This window comes from Corapipo altera, unplaced genomic scaffold (assembly GCF_003945725.1).
Source record: "Corapipo altera isolate COAL_440 unplaced genomic scaffold, ASM394572v1 48b, whole genome shotgun sequence".
NCBI lineage: Eukaryota > Metazoa > Chordata > Aves > Passeriformes > Pipridae > Corapipo > Corapipo altera.
Window position 1 is genome coordinate 15,442,826 of NW_020884884.1, and position 17,147 is coordinate 15,459,972.

The 17,147-nt window shown below is 40.2% G+C and overlaps 1 protein-coding gene across 8 annotated transcripts in view; it reads right to left on the reverse strand.

The window, feature by feature from the left end:
* Positions 1-16,855, reverse strand: part of BIRC6 (baculoviral IAP repeat containing 6) — a 172,705-nt gene extending 155,850 nt beyond the window's left edge. For 7 of the 8 annotated variants that reach the window (XM_027641287.1, XM_027641285.1, XM_027641289.1 and 4 more), the window contains exons 1-2: positions 16,474-16,842; positions 1,105-1,286 (exon numbers count right to left, since the gene is read on the reverse strand). In XM_027641287.1, the coding sequence (XP_027497088.1) occupies positions 1,105-1,286; positions 16,474-16,711 (420 nt within the window). In that variant the 5' untranslated portion in view covers positions 16,712-16,842. Of the gene's footprint in view, positions 1-1,104; positions 1,287-16,473 lie in introns of all 8 variants that reach the window. The other variant, XM_027641291.1, reaches the window with a different exon arrangement.
* Between the last annotated feature and the right edge of the window lie 292 nt (positions 16,856-17,147).

Sequence of the window (17,147 nt, forward strand, 5' to 3'; positions counted from 1 at the left end):
AAATTATTTTGTACAAGAAGGACCTTTACAGAGAAGTACTGTATTATAACCTTGAAATAAGGGTCTCTAAACTCTTTAGAACCAAAGAATCTTTAGTTAAAACTGATACAAACTTATAGGTTGTATTGAACCACGTGAGACTGCAAACCAGTGACAGTAGAACTTGTGAAAGGAAACCCTCACCTCTGCCAGTTTCTTCGCACTCAGCCACACATACCAAGATTCTTTAGTAACACACTAACAGTGTAAAAAAGATGCCAGTGGCAGCAAGCCTGAGGAACCTGGAAAGCTCTCTTCAGAGAACTCTATGAAGCAACATTCTATTGCTGTTGCTCCTACTCAAGACAAGTAGTTAAAAACCTCACATATAACACACATTCTTGTACCATAAGTGGCTGTTATTCAATATTCCAAGAGCACATAAATATTTTACAGCAATGCTGAAGGTAAACAAATGCAACAAAATCCTAAGCATTACACTCTAAGCAGAAATGTCTACATTAGCTTCTCTTAAAGTGATACTAAATGCTCAAACCAGGGAGTATCACGTTACAGCTAAAAGGGAAGCCAGGTTTACAGGGAGAAAAGTCTTTTGTCAGGTCAGCTGACATAGCTAGAAAATTTACATTCCAGCACTAATTTTTCACGTGTAGAAACACCATATTAGCTGATTTTAATTGTCTTCCTTTCCCTGAAAGCCTATACAAAAAAAAAAAAAAAAAAAAAAAATTTAACCAAAAAATCAAACTGAATCAAACAAAAAAAAAAAAATCAAGGATACCCAACAGCCCAGACTGACTTCTAGGAGTGCATATAGATTCCATATTCAAGCACAGACAAAGCTCAGGAAACATGTCCTTATCTCTAGTCACTAAGAAGTTCTTTCATCTGAAATAATGTGTTCTTGAGGCACACTCTTACTTGTTTGAGATACAGGTAACTTCAAAAAGCTATGGCCTTATGACAGGTAATAACTAAGAAACTTTTCCAATACATGCTGTTAATATTACCCTAGAAACTTGGGGTTTCAAATGTCTAGTTTCAGTATTTCTGACAGAGTTATTTACATACCTCAGGGGTTTTTTTCCCCTCTCCACATCTTACCTCTGTAACCGGCAATTCAAGCTGAACCACATCATCTTGTTTTGAAACAGGCGTTTGCAGAGCTGTGTCTAACAGTAAGATGCCATTGAGATCTTTCCTACATCCCACTGCATAATCATCCACAAAGATCACTTTATCCACAGCAGAAATATACTGACATTTCACCCGTCCACCTGGTTTAGCTATAAAGGGAAAGACAAAAAGCAAGATCCGATTAGAAAACAGTTTTTATATAAAAGACCTTTAATACCTGTTCTGGAAAGTGAAGTAACACTTTGGCAAGATCTTTACTACTTGAGACGATAAAAACCTAGCATTTTACCTATCACAACTTTCACCAAACTTTTATTTCCTACATTAAAAAACAAACTACCAAAATCTATACACCCCATCAACAACTACAACCATTTTATTCCTACAATGGAAGCCATTATTCAAGTCCTGCTCCTATCACGAGGCCTAAACTAGTGTTTTCAAGCCTAATGCAGATGCTTGGTACACTTGATATTAGCTGACAGTCAATAATAAGAATTAAATTGTACAAATCAGCACAAAAACTAAGATACAGTTGCTGAATTACCATTAAGGCACCATTTCATCAAACTCCTGAAAACTAAGTACAGCATGTAACATGTACCAATGTTAATGTGTTCTTTGAGACACTAAGGTAGCTTATTTCTGCTCAGTGCTGCACACATGATATCAGTAACAGGTTTGAGAAGTCTGGTGGGGGTGGAGAAAGACTGTCAGCAGATAAATAAGGGAAGGCTGTGGCAATGGATATTATCCCCAGAAATGTTTAGTGTTACTTGACACTGCTATTATTATTATTATATATGTGTCTAAGGCTGGATGGATTGTAAAACTGCAAACCATGTAATATGCTACCTGTACAGAAGGCCACCTGCTTTAACTCACATAAAGTGTAACCTGCTGCTATAGAAGTGGACTGTATGTAAATTAAAAGTATATGGACACATTCTCCAAAGGGCAAAGCTGAAATTGTTGGATTGTCAACACAGATGTCTTCTTGTTGCACAGGAACAGGAGTTCCATTAAATTTTGCATTAATCATGTCCCGTCCCTGTTTTTGTCTTTCCTCAGACACTGGATACCATTTTTATTGTAAATAATTAAAAATCACCATTTCGGTAGCTAGAATGCAGTAAAATATCCAGGTAAGGACAGCTATGTCATTCTCTCATCTTCATGTTTTGATATAGTTAAATGGAAATAAAAACTTCTGGAAATAATAGGGCACATGAATCTAAACACATTACATTTGTGGTATCCTCTCTCAAAAATGTAGGTCAAGAACAGTCTTCTGGTGCCCTTCTCACCAAAATTTTTGAAACAATGACTCATAATCTCAAAACACAGGCTATATCCCTTTGCCTGCATTAAGGATACTGCAATTGTAATCATTGCTACAACAGTCAGAAACACTTCAAGAGCTCTGGAATCACTTGACAGTTGTGAAGTCTTTAGTCCTTCCTCGCCAGAAAAGCATTCTCTGAATGGCAAATCAACCAGTTTCAAACTGTGTTTTTGCCAATACATTTGAGTTCCTCACACGAGACTTTCTACAGACAACACAGCTGCAGGCAAGGAAGTAAGTTATTCTACAGGAAAATAACAGGTTTTACAAAAATTCAAATACAAGTTGTAACATCTTTAAAAGTATTCATTTCAACAACGCACTGGAAACTGTTATGTAAATAAACTGAAAGGTATCTCATGCACTAAACTAGAAACCTCAGGAGATTCTGATGGTGTTTGCAGTCTATCCAGTGTGATCCAAGTGATGGATCACTACAGGATGCTTTCTTTAATACATTACTTCTCTTTCCCAGAGAAAATGGGAAAAGCAGCTCACCCTTTCTGGCAGTGCCAACACCATAACACTTTCTTTTGCACTTGCCTTATTTCCTGTGAAGCTGCTCATGCCCTATGACTAGGAGTTCAGCAGTTTGTAGAAGCCCCAGTCCTTGTGGCTTTCCAGGCTAGACCGTTCTTATTTTATGATTTCTGCAGTGAAACCTCATGTCTAAACCAGCAAAAGGTTAATATCCTCTAAGTGAGTAGTACGAATCCTTAGAAGCCAATGAAGATTACTAAAGAGGCAGATAACATGCCCAATCAACATAATATTTAGTTAGAACAAGAAGTTATAACTACAGCACAAGAAATTGTGCCTAACAGCTATGACTTTCACTGTCTTGGTATATACTTGGTTGGTTACATTTACAGAAAGACTTTAGCCAAATTATCTCTAGAAAATTATTTACAGCTGCACTTTATTTGAAGCACATAAAAACAAATCAAGCTCCCTTAGGCTAAGTCGATGGAGCTTCAAGGAAATTATTCAATCAATATTTAATATTGTTCCAAAACCCAGAGAAACACATTCTGCAACTGACTGGTTTACACTTTGAGTAGCCTCTGAGCTGCTGACAAGCTGTTTTGCAAAAACGAGTTTAATTTTGGAAGTTCACAAAACACATTTCAAGGTGGTTCTACTACTAATTCACAAACTATAAAACAGTCTACTTATGGTTGGCCATATGATTATAGTAGTAGACTGAGAACCAGGAAACTGAAGAATTTAGAAGTCACCATTAAGAAGTAACCACAGTAGAAGAAATGCCTAGAAAAGTTAAATCATTCTCAAAGTATTGTCAGAGGTGTCCTTTCTAACTTAGGATCAATGTTTAACAATCTCCCAAAGGACTCCAACCAATACCCTTCGAAAAATGTACTGGTGGCACTCTAACATTATGTACTGCCTGTCCAGTCTGGCTAAGTTTACTAGCAATATGTAGTGATCTGCATCTTCACAAACCACAGTTCAAAAGTTTCACAGGAACTCACCAAATTACTTAAGCCTGATCATCAAAATCCAACTGTTACTCTCATTTTAGCCATAATTCCTTCAGCTGTAATTTATTTTGGGTGGTGGAAGGAGAAATAGTCATTCAAAGTTTTTAATGATTTTGCTTTTCAGTCTTGGCACAGGTGGATCATAGCTTCTCCCAGTATCTCTGGCTTATTTGTTTAGGACTGAAACCAAAACAACTTACAAAAAAAGGTCATTAAGCCTTTTGTCAGTACCTGTAAGGAAACCTAGCAGGCTGCTAGCTCGCTAGAAGTGTAGGCCTGATAGCATACTACATTATGATATGTCATCCACAACAACCTTAGAACTAGCAAACTGAAAACTTAAAATAAAAGCAAAGAAACATCAGCTTAAGAATCTGAGAAAAGGAACATTTACCCTCCACCTTTTTTGTTTCAAAGAATACAGAACAGAGATTGGCAATTTCCTGTGATCAAAATCTGACCTTCAAAAATATTACAGAAAACAAACTTGTCTGGAGAATTCATAACAATCTAAGCAGCATCTATTGTACCCCCATGGCTGTAGGCATTAAGATGGACCAAACTAATTAGAGAATTAGCTTTATATTTCAAGACATAAAAGAATGAAAAAGTTTGTCTCTGTTTCTCTGCTATAAACAGATCGAGCCTCAAAGCTTTAGAGCTTAAGAGAAAGTGGTTGTCACCTGAATGTGTGGCCATCATCATGAAGAGATGTACGTTAATGTTGACAGTAACACCCTTATCTTTTGTATTATTGAAAAAAGTTAATTCACCTTGAAAACTGCTAGCCAGGAATGGCACTAAAACATATCAAAGTCAGTAATTCCCTTGACAAGAATCTCCTAGTGTGCAGCAAAAACCCCAAATAGTTTCTAAATTACAGTAAACTAACACTTTTATCTGCAGCTATAAAGTGAGAGTGGTAAACACACACATTACAACACTAATTCCATAATGCCAAGATCCAAGTCCAGTCAAATACCTAAAGGAACATTTATAACTTTGATCTATGATTGCTGTTAAGTCTTTAGATTAGGAATTAAAATAATATTTTTGGAGAAACAGAAATCCCATTAGCTCAGTAGAACTGATGCACCAATATCAGTTTCTGCATTTCCAATTTAAACTAGAATATCCAAACAGTATCTCAGTACTCATTTCAAAACACTGCAAACCTGGGAAACTAAATGAATGAAGTTTCAGCAGATCAAAAGCCCTTCTATTCCATTAACTTTGTATCACAAGATTTGAACATCAAGCTATTTTAAAGGCAAGAGAATCTAAAAACTCAAGAAAAGGCCAAGTTGGCGGACAGCAAAACTATCATTTCCATTAGAGGCTTCTTGCTAGAACCTTACTCAGCTTCTTCTCACACAGTTTTCACATGTACCTGGGATTAGAAAATCCCATATGTATCAGTTGTCTTCATTTGTAGCAAGGCAGGTGCCTTTCCTATTGCTACTGTTTCACATAATCACAAAACCAACTGAAAGTTAGCGAGTATAATATCTAATTATATGCTAGCTAAGCCACACGCTGCCAAGTCAAGAATATCAGAACAAATGCAGTTTGAGGAAGTTATACAATACAAATAAAAAACCCCACTCCATCTTATAGTTCAACTTGCTGTCTTAACTTCCTATATTTGGAGGAAACTATTTTGAACTAATACTACAGAAAATCACAGCTATGGATTAGCTGGAAAGGGTTCATACCAATGAGGACAAAAAGGAAACCAGTGTAAGTCTGGTTTAAAAATTAGAAAATTGTCTCCAAATTGTTTTACCTCAGTGGCTCCCAAATGAAACTAAAACATGGTGGTTATGAACATCTGGGAACATAATAATGAGAAGATGTCTAAGGCATGTTGAAATTAGGCCACAAATGCTCAACACTACTGAAATTATCAGTCACAGATTCTCTCTTGTTCCTCCTCTTCCTCAGGTACACCCTCAGTGGAAGTTTCAGCAGTGCAGTTTTATCTCGCAGGCCCAGGCCCTTATTTGCTCTAAACATCACCCAGCAAAGCAGTCTGCTGCCATCATGAAGATACTCTAAAAAAAAATAAAAATTCTCAAACTTGAGGAAAGGATAGAAAGGAAACTATTAGATGATCACAAGTTTAAGGTCCTATTTTAGACAAATTATGTAAATGGGCTTAAATCAGCTATACAAAAGCAACATTTTCTCTCTCAAATTCCACTACATGCACACACCTCTATCTGCCATATCAACTGGAAGAGCTGTCCAAAACGATTGAATAAAACAAAAACACATTCAGAGGTGAAACAGGAAAGAAAACTAAAATTGTTCTCTGAACAGCAAGAATGCTAAAGGAGGCAGAAATACCCAGCTCAACATCATGAAGTGCCTTCAAACCCATTATTTGCCAATACTGGATTTAGTTAATCAAAAACAAGGCATGATCTAAATTTTATCTTTTTCTTTAGCAACAAACAGGACAGAGCTGTTTCAGTATCAGTTTCATTATATGACAGCTGGTTTTAATAATCCTTATTAGCAGTAAGATGTGTTATCTGGGCCAAAGCATTGGAGACTGCCACATGAATATTAACTAAATGTGTCTGATCAAGCAACTACTAACAGAACACTAAGACTTAAAAGGTTTCAGAACATAAACAAACCCCCACTGAGATCAAGACAGCTCATACCTCACTAGCTTTGCAGGCACAGAGTCCTCTTCCACCCTACAGACTTAAAATGAGACTGAATCAGCAGGAAGATGCTGGTGAGCTCTTTGTGCCCACACTCTTTATGTGGTTTCAGATCTTCATGTATCTAACATTACCGCTGCCTTCTATGCTGCACAGAGTTTTATACGGTTATCCCGTGAACAAATTATGAAAGATTTCACAAGGTATTCTACAATCCTTCCTGCAAACTCAGATAAACCATGAAAATGCAAGTTCCTGCAATTCTCCTGCAAACACCTCACGGAGGACACTGTCTTCTTCAAAATTTTTCTCGAAGTGGAAAACTATGCTTAAAAAAAATTTCAGGAAAGTTGTCTTTCTGAAGTTGCAGACAGACAGATTACACAGCATCCACCCAGAACCAGAGACAGGCAAAGAACACTTCTCAGCTCAGTAACAGGAAGTTCCCGTTTTTCAAGAGCAAGTCCCATCACAGCATTTCACAACAAAGAACCTTTGCCAGATGAAATTTTACCACCAGTTCCTCTTTTTGTCCCTAGAGTGGCTAAGATATTGGAGTTCACCCATTATGTATCCTGCAGCCTCTGCAACAGGAGAAAACATTTCCAGTTATGGCACTTTTTAAAATCCCAAGACTGTTTGGCACAAAATGGTGTTTAGCTTCTCCCTCTCCCAAGCCCCAATATCATAAGGAGCTTCCAAAACATCATGCTGGGAGAAGCAGCAAGTACTCAAAAGCAGACGGGTGGGTTAGAAGGCAAGTGAAAAACTGGCTGTCACGTTCAAAGTTAGTAATTAATGATTCCACACCCACCTGGCAGCCAGTTGAGTGGCATTCAATGACACTGGATATGGTTTACTATCTTCAATGGCTTGGATAACGGGACAGGTTGCACCTTCAGTAAGACTGAGGATGATGGGGGATGACTGAGGGCAACTGATGCATTAAATGGATCTCAAATGGATCTCTCTTTCAAAAGGATCTCAAAAGACACAGAAATGGCTTGACACACATCTCCTGATATTCAATGAAGACAAACACAGTGTCTTACACATGGTGTGGAATATAACCCCATATATCAAGAGAAGCTGGGGACCAACTGTCTAGGTGGCAATCCAACATAAGAACTTGGGGATCCTGATGGACAGGCTGATCAAGAGGCAGCAGTGCATCCTTACAGCGACAAACTTACCACAGAGGGGATCAAGGGAAAAGATCCATTTCCTCTAATCAGAAATGTTGAGCTCACATCCAGCTTCGCTCCTCCATCTGAGATATCAACACATATGCGAGTCCCAGGAAGGGCTACAAAGACAGTTAGAGGGCTGGAGCATACAAGATGTGGGGAAAGACTAAGATAACTGGGCTTGTTCAGTCTGCAGAGAAAAGGTTCAGGAGGAAATCTAACAGCAGTTTTCCATTACTGCAGAAGTAGTTCAACAGATATGTTAGACTGCAGAGTTACTACCTACCTACTACCACCTTTCTCTTTTGGACATTACTTTTAAAAAAAACACAAGGGTTACACTGAACACGAACTAATCACACTGGATCAGAGGAAAATGTGCTTAACTCCACAGTTTGTCCAAGACTGTTGTCTAACACAGTGGTTAGTGAAGAATTTAAGAAAGGATACGTATACAACGGCTCTTCCCTGTAACACTCTCAGCCCCAGCTAATCTGTGCTCAGGGACCTTCTGCAACAAAAGGGATTTCGTTTTTCATAGTGACCTTGGATAGGTTTTTCATCTATGACTTTGTCCTACACTGCTGTAATTCCACAAACACATAGGATCCACAATGCCCTGTAGCCAGGAGCTCTATATTTTACTATTTCTCAATTATTTCTTTTGATGCCCTCAGCTTTTGTACTAGAACAATCAATTCCCAATTTACATTTTTCACATGTCCAGAATTTTGCAAACCTCTCACTCTCTTACCTCCCCATTCCAAATCATCCCCATTATCTTTTTAAGACTGAATATTGCTTCACATGCATAAACCATTCCACACCTTTAGTTTCTAGTTCTGTTATATTCTTTTTGCAATGGAAATATCGAAACTGCACACATGCAGGCATTGAAATAGACTTATATTATTAGCTGGGTTTTTGACAACTTCTCTAGCAATGCCTTATATGACAAGAACTGAGCAATTAGCTGGTATTTCATATTCCTAGCACAACTTCAAGACCTCATTCTGGCCTTATGAATCAGTTCAGACCCCAGTACACCAGACTTCAACTCTACTAAATTCTTACGAGTACATCAAGTTAATTAAGTGCATGCATTCTCACATTCTCCTAATAACTGCTTCTACATAGGAAAACTGAAGTAGAACAGACTAGATTGATGCATGTTTAATTTATATTTAAAAGTGAAACTATTCTTTAGAAAAGTTGGCAAAATTGAAAGGCCTTGTATGTTTGAAACACTTATTTGCAGCCTCAGGATATGTGAACATGGTGACTACATAAGTTTAACTTTAGTTCTTTCACTAGAAGGGAAAATTCAGAAAAGCTAACTCAAGTTTGGCCATGCCAGGCTCCCTCTATAGGCAATGGAACCAGGTTCCTCCAAAAGTTCAGAGTAAGGACTTTTCCTTTCTCTGTATTGCATGGAGAGAGAACCTAAGATTATTTGTTGAAAAATGCTGATCTTGTTATATGAAAGCTATAGAAAACCAAACAGGAAAATTCCATTATTACAAAAAGTCTATCAAGCAGTGTCACATCTCATCATTTACATCACAACATAAATCTAGGATCCAGAAGAAGACAGGACTACTAGAGTCTACCACAGTATTTCTCCACAAAAACCACAGTGCCTTCTTGCACTCCAATTAAACACTCTCCAGTCTTCACTGCCATCTTCCCAGCTTCCTACTTGCCCACTGTCATCCAGCTACTCCATCACAGTTCTCAGTCCCATCCTTTACCCTCCCAGCTCTTCCTTTCACTAAGGAGTTTTTTGAGTCTCTGTAGCCTGTTGCCAGTCAACAGTTTACCCAACTGTTCTCCTTCAGCTGCCAAATGCTCAGATGAGATCCTGATTGCTTCACACTCAGGTCAGAGAAGCACAGGGGATCAATCAGTTTTCCCTCTACAAACTGCACAGGGGACTGAAGAACTGCCAAGAAACTGTATGCTACACAAGCCTTCATTAACCAGCACTTGAGACTGGATATGTTTTCACTACTGCTACCAATTTTCAAGACTACTTAATTGATAAGCAAATTCCCCCCTAAGTTACACATTTTAAAAGTTATCAATACTCACTGAACTGCCCTAGCAAATACCTCAAGAAAATTTTAAACATAACAGTGTTTATATTCATATGACAGATGAGTTATTATTTCTATAATTTTACACTTTTAAACTTATGCTAAACAACGTTTATTGCGTATAATTCTTTTCCATGGAGTGCTCTTTCCCCAACAAGCACATGACATCTTCAAAATAAATGTTTTGCAGATTTCCTATTTACTTTTTGACTAGCAGTGTAGTCTGGGTCCTTAGTAAATCTTGATACTCTTCCCAAAGACAAGGCAGCAAAGGAATTGGGCCAATACACAATCCAGAAACCAAAAGAAGCTACAAGTGTTAATATTCATGTGTACTTCACAAATGAAAGAACTGAAGGCAATAGCTGTTCTTTTTTGATTCCTCTACTCAGTGACAAGCACTCATCTGGTGACTGCAAGCAGTCATTGCAATTAAGAGAGCATTAACTATTTAAAGGACAGCTTCTTAACAGCAGAAAGCAATACAGTGGCATCACTTAGGAACCATCAGGAAAGTGAACTGATCCATGTGTAAATTTTTTATTCAAAAATTAAAAAAAAATGGTGAGCAGTTACCGATCCAGGTGAAACAGAAAACACACAACAAGCTATCTCACATGACCTTGGGCAGACTGATACACTCAAAAGTTGTCCAGGAGCCCACATGGTTGTAAGTCCCATCTCCAAGACAGCCTAAGAAACGTTTTTGAAATGGCATACTGCTAGTGGAAAATTAAAAAACCCTTGTAACAGCAAGGATGGACAGGTTTGTTCCCTGATTTTAAAGTCACTTAGAAAGAAAACCTGAAATAACAGATCAACAAATCAGAACAACAGATCAAAAAATCAGATACAATCATTATTAAAAAAGAGAATTAAGGTGAATTTTCAGTCTAGGACAGATTTTTCTTATACTCTGTCTTAAAAAATCCTAGATGTTCTATTTCACTTAAGCTCAGGTTATGAATATCAATGCAATAGCAACCATAAAAATATAAACAATATAACTAAAGACTCAGAAAGTGGTTCTACTGAGCCAGCCAACATTATGGTGGGCTGCCAGAAATGACCAGCTACAGGACAGGAGAGTGTACTAGATCCAAACCACTCATCACCAGAATGTCCCAAAGAGTAAAAAGGTCAGGGCTTTTAAACATCACTAGGCTGGGCACTCAGAAGCAAAAGTGTTCTCAATGTTTTCACTACTTCCAGTCCAACAGAGAGTCACCTGCTTCCTTTCATAATGTTCTAGACTTGAACTATCAATTATCTCTCAGAATATATTTCTGCCAAGTTTCTTCTACATTTTACACAACACAGTATACAACATGACTGGGAGCTGAGCTGAAGGGCTTATCATATAAGCATATTAAAAGCTGACTTGACCAAAGGTGGATCACAATCAGCATCGAGGGTGAAAGTCAGTGTTTTCCTCTGAGAACTCTTCCTATCAGTGAGAAATTCCTTAACTACCTGTGAGATAATTGGGACAGGGAGTCAAAATTCAAATCCCTGACAAAGAGCACAGTATTTCATTTTGGGTCACTAAGAAGCATTTAAAGATTCATCTTTCTGCAGAAGACCTTCAAAATCCATATGCAGAGGTTTATGAAATTTCTGATTATCTGACATTAAAGCATTCTGCAACTTTTAATAATACTGCACGACTGTTGCAATGATAACCATGAATCCATCAGTCCAGATATGAATGACCCGTCAATAAAATGAAAAAATGTGCTACCATGCCTGGCAACATAACATATGCCTGCACTGCTGCCTGTTGTAACTTCTGAGTCCCTGTAAGAAAAACAGAAATGAAAACATCCCTTTAAAGGCACGTGAAAAGAAAATATCTCTACTTTTACTCTGTTTTAGCTTCTGCATAAAATAATCCAGATGTGCTTCAACAGAGCCCGGAAATATCAATTAACAGCACCTTGACAGTCTGGCAAGATGCCTGGCAAGCAAGAAGGGCTATCTGACATACTCTGATTAAGCTACCGTGCAAATGGAGCTCACAGCGGTTTAGAATCGTTGATGGTATGAAACACTGAACTTAAATCTAACAATTCTCCTATTCTGTTTTCAAAGTCCTTAAGGTTCCTCACTAATGAACTTACGATCATATAAATCAATGGAATGATCTCTTTGAGAAGTACTTCATCCAGATTAGCAGTCACCTGAGTACACTGAAATGCAAGGTGGGCTGCAGCAAATCACTAGATATTTGACAGTATTCCCCGTGAGATGAGAAAATAAACAAGGAGAAAATTCTGTACTAAGAGCAACAGGCTTCATTATTACTAATTTTTTGTTTCATAATCAAATGAAAGAAAATAATAGACAAGGAGATGAAAAACTTGCCCCAATTTTGAGGAATGAAGGAGACAACTTGAGCTGTATTACCAGTGAGTTTCAAACAGTTGAAACTGCTGATGGTGTCTTCAAATAATTCAGGTGTAGAATTGGATAGCAGAATATCCCAACAGTTTCCTCCTAAAGATTATTACAAGAAGTGTAAACTCTATGACTTCCAAGCTGCAAAAGAAAATCTTGTTTTCCCTTCTGCATCACATGAAAAAGAATCAAAAAGAAACAGAGCTGGGTATCCCTTGAGAGATTTCCAAGGCACCATAATATGAAATGAGATGGCTGAAGACAAACAAGACTTCCCAAAAGGGATCTCTGACAGACAGACAATGGTGTTGAACTTGGTGGTACAGGTGAGCCTCGTGGGCTGGGACCTACTTATTTCTATATTCTTCTGATGGAGGAACAGTAGTTGAGGGCCTCTTGCGCTAATGCAACATCTCTGTTTTCCCTGCAGGAACTGGTATACGTATAATGACTATGTCCTTCCCTGTACAGATTCAGAAGTCTGTATTTTGATTCCTGTTAGGGTTTCTACAGTAATTTAGAAGGCCTTAGCTACAAAATACTGTGCATTTTAGCAAATGAGGCTCTGAATCAATTGCTACCTCAAATTAATGTAGACAAACTTAGAGGAACATTCAAAACGGTTACTGTTCATGTGAGAGCACACTTTAGATTCTGCCCAAGCTTCTCTGGGAATTATAGCACTCTCCCAGTTCAGGCAGTTTTCTTATTTTGTTGGTAAACAGAAGGAACTGATAAATCAAACATCTCTATGAACACTAAGAGTCACTTGAGATTATTCTGGGAAGTTTGTTTAGATTATTTGGGATTTTTTTGTTTGGCTTTTTTGGTTTGCTTTTTTTGAGGCAGAGGAAAAGGCTCATCCTTAGTGCTGTATTTAGAGATTGCTCATTTATGCTTTTCAGCTACCAGTGTTCAACTTGAAACTGAAACCACAAAAATATTTAAATGTCTATGAGGGAAAATAAAGTACTTGACAGACTTGCATGGCAGAATCAAAACTAGTCTTGACTAACCACTACTAGCAAACAAACAGAAATGTATAACATCCAGAAATCACAATTTTCCTTGCACTCCCAGTCTGGCTCTCTGAAATGCACACCACATGTGCAACAGTCTTGATACAATAAAAAGGACAATCTTGTGACCAAGTAAGACAGAGCTTAATGCAAGCATCACCTGATTTTCCCCCTACTTTTATTCACTACTATGTTCTGGGCTGTTGCAAATGATCACCTGGTCCTCTTGAACAGGCCTACAGGGCTCACACAGGGAACAGATTAAACATGATCACACACTTTCAAGAGATAGATCTGATGAAGATTCGGTATGGGACAATAATAATCATAATCCTCACCGAACTCCTACAGTTTGGGCTCAGAAGAACAATCCCTGCATCATCACAAATGTTAGACCAGTGATATTCACATCAGAAACTGAAGCACACAGACCAGATCCAAGTTGTCTTTTGGCTGTGAATCTTTTGCATTGCTCTTTTACACACCAAAGAGCAACCTGCATTTACATTCTAAGGAAGGCAGCCTCCATTGCTCTACCAGATTCAGCATTCCACAGGTTCAGTCTTTTCACAGAGAATGAGCTCAAAGCTTAATATATATTTCTGCAGTGAACTGTGACTGCACACTGAGGCTTGGTAGCGTTTCTTTTTCTCCCCTGTCCTGTCTTGATGGGGGATTCTTTTCTTTGCTCTGCTTTCTAGAAAGAGAGGCCTGCTACAGTTTGTTTTTCCTTGGGTAAAGATTTCTGTCCAACACAAATCTTTTGGCAGGGCAAAAGACCTGCAGCCTCAATTACCAAGGAGGACAAGCAGTCTCCCAGGAGAAGCAGTTTTAATTCCTAGAGACTCTATTTTTAGTTATAGCACCAGAAGTCCCTGAAGCAACAATATCCTTTGACCTGTCATTTATGGCAGGGGAGGGAGCAGCAACAGAGTTGGTCTACAGGTCTGAGTGTTCAACTACTACTATCCTACGTTAAAAGCGCTCATGCTGTACAGAGCAGGCAGACATCAGAGAGCAGCTGAATTTCCTTTTCCTTCTCTTCCCATAGGCAGGCTGAAGAGAGAGAGAACAAGAGTGAACAGTGTTGCTAATAGCCCCAACAGACACCACCTGCTGAGACGGACCAGATTTCTGCCAGTCTGAATCGATAAGAAAATTCAGCTAAAGTTTCTTCAAACTAAACTGAGGTTATATTTTTTTTCCAGTAATGTAATCATCAGCTCTACTGCACAGATAAAATCTGGGTAGATTTCAAGCAATTCTGTTGTTTTATGTGAGGAGGAGTATAATCCATCTTTTATAGCCATGCTGTCAAAGAGAAGACTGACACTAAAGGAAGTATACATGACTGAATACACGTAACAGAAGCAAAGCAATATGTTATTTTCAAATAGTTGCTATTTAGGGGAGAATTGCCATTAGCATTTTGAATACTAAAGCAAATCCTTTACAAGGATTTTATCACAGCACTTTGATTTACAGTTAACTTCTTTTTCTGTGCCTGAGAATTAAACATCTCCTACACAGACAACCAATTACAAAGGAAGTCCTCTACTTATGCCCCCTTCATTCCACAACTTAAAAGCAATCATCAAATTCCTGCAATAGCTTGAAGAAAAGAAATTAAGTTATTAATAAAAAAAGCACGTTAGGAGACAGCATGGTAAAAGAAAGAGAATTACAGAAGCAGAGTGATCTGAACCCCAAACAATGCAGGAAACACCACACAAGAGCCTCATTTTCCATACAAGCAACTGACAGTAAAAGCAGCCACCACCTTCTTAATAATTCCACAAAACCTTTTTAATTGCCCTAAATGCTAAACCTTTACACACAACGTACCAACTTAAACTCATGAAAGGAAATCACCGATTTTTGTCCTGTTCTCTTCAGTCTGACATTGCAACAGTTGCTGGATTTCAGGGTGAAAGCATACATATTGCATAGACTATGGCATCCCCTTACAGTTCTAGGCATTACTGTACCACAGTCAGGTGGCAAACAACCTTTCATCAACAGTACTCAAAGATAAATCTATTAGCAAGACACAACTGTAAGAACCTGAACATGGAAACACACAACTGGTAAGAAGTGTATCTTTCTGTGCCAAGGGCTGGACTCATAACATGCCAAACAACCCTAACCAGCACCCCATCAATATTCGGACAAGTACCACAGTTTAAGAACCATTAATGAAAAAGGAACAAAAGCTGTTAATTGCACGTGGATCTTTTTCAACAGAGACAGTCTATCAACAGTGTAAAAACACTAATGGTCAACACAGAAAGTCGCTTCATAGTTATGGAGATGCTACAGTCAGCCTCCACTAATTCAGTACATAATCATGCCTCCCAAAAACAATAGCAGGGATACTATTACTAGCACCAGAGACAGTCAGGATACTCAGCAGCCTGAAGAACTATTCGAGTTGATATAAAAATGTATCATCAAATAACTATGAAGGATTCTGATCTTAAATAATTCTAAGCTGTAAGACAAATGACACTTTTGAGAAGTACGCCTTCTTAACAAACCCAGAGTAAGACTTAATAAATAAATTACTACAGTATCAAATATCAATTAGAACTAGAACTATGCCTGTCCTGCCTAAGATGCTGCTTCCAATCTTTGGAAGGTTCAACGTCATGTGACCCAAAAGAACACCTGAAGAACTAAAATAAAAACACATAGCCCTGTACACCACAGCCTTTCATCCCCATTTAATCTTTTAGTAACCACGCCAACACATTTTGCAGAAGAAAAACACCTCGGCGCTGTCTACACGAGTATCTCTGCCCCAAAGAGTAGAACACAGAATCAATTAGGTTGGAAAAGACCTCTGAGATGCCTGAGTCCCAGCCTATGGCCGAACATCACAATCTCAACCAGAGCACGGCACCCAGTGCCATGCCCAGCCTTTCCTTAAATGCCCCCAGGGACAGAGACTCCACCACCTCCCCGGGTAGGGGAGGGCGTTCAGGCCAGAAAAACAAGGAGGGGCGACAAAGAGCCAGGGGGACTCCCCAGCACCAAGGGGACGAGCCGAGCCAGGCCTCTCCCTCCCGAGGTTGCCCCCGCCCGCCGCGACACCTGTTCCCGCTTGCCCGCTCACCGCCGAGCGCGGACGCCTGCAGCGTGGCCCCCGAGGTGCCATCGATGACTTTGATGGCGCCGCGCGCGGTCACGGCCAGGATGGCGTTGAGCGCCGGGTGGTAGCAGAGGCTGCAGAGCCCGTCGGCGTCGCAGCGCAGGCAGCCGTCCCGCAGCAGCAGCCACTCGCAGGAGCCCGGGCCGGGCCCGGGCCCCGCCGCCGCCGTCGCGGCCGAGGAGCAGGAGGCCGCCGCAGCCATCTTCGCGGCCGCCGCCGCCGCCGCCCTCAGGACAAGAGGCCCGGGGGGAGCCGCTCAGTGACAGTCCCTGGAGCCGCCGCGGCCGCCGCCAGTCACCATCCGGGTCCGGGAGAGGGGGAAAGGGAGAGAGAGCGCCCGCGTGAGCGGGAAGTGACACAACTGCGCCAGATGCGGAACCGACCGCCCGGCACGGGGGGGGGGGGGGGGGGGGGGGGGGGACCGCTCGGCGCGGGCAGGGCCGGCGCGCGGGCGCGGGGGGGCGGGGCCACGCTTTGCGAGCGCGCCCGCGCGAGCCCCCGCGCAGGAGGAAGGAGGCGGGAGCGCGCAGGGAGCGGGTCCCGCCTCGGGGCGGGGGCGGTGGTTGGTCCCGTGAGGGGCCCAGGGTCTGCTCCGCTCTGGCTCCGTGCCCGGCGGGGCTGGAGCGCGGCCAGCCGGC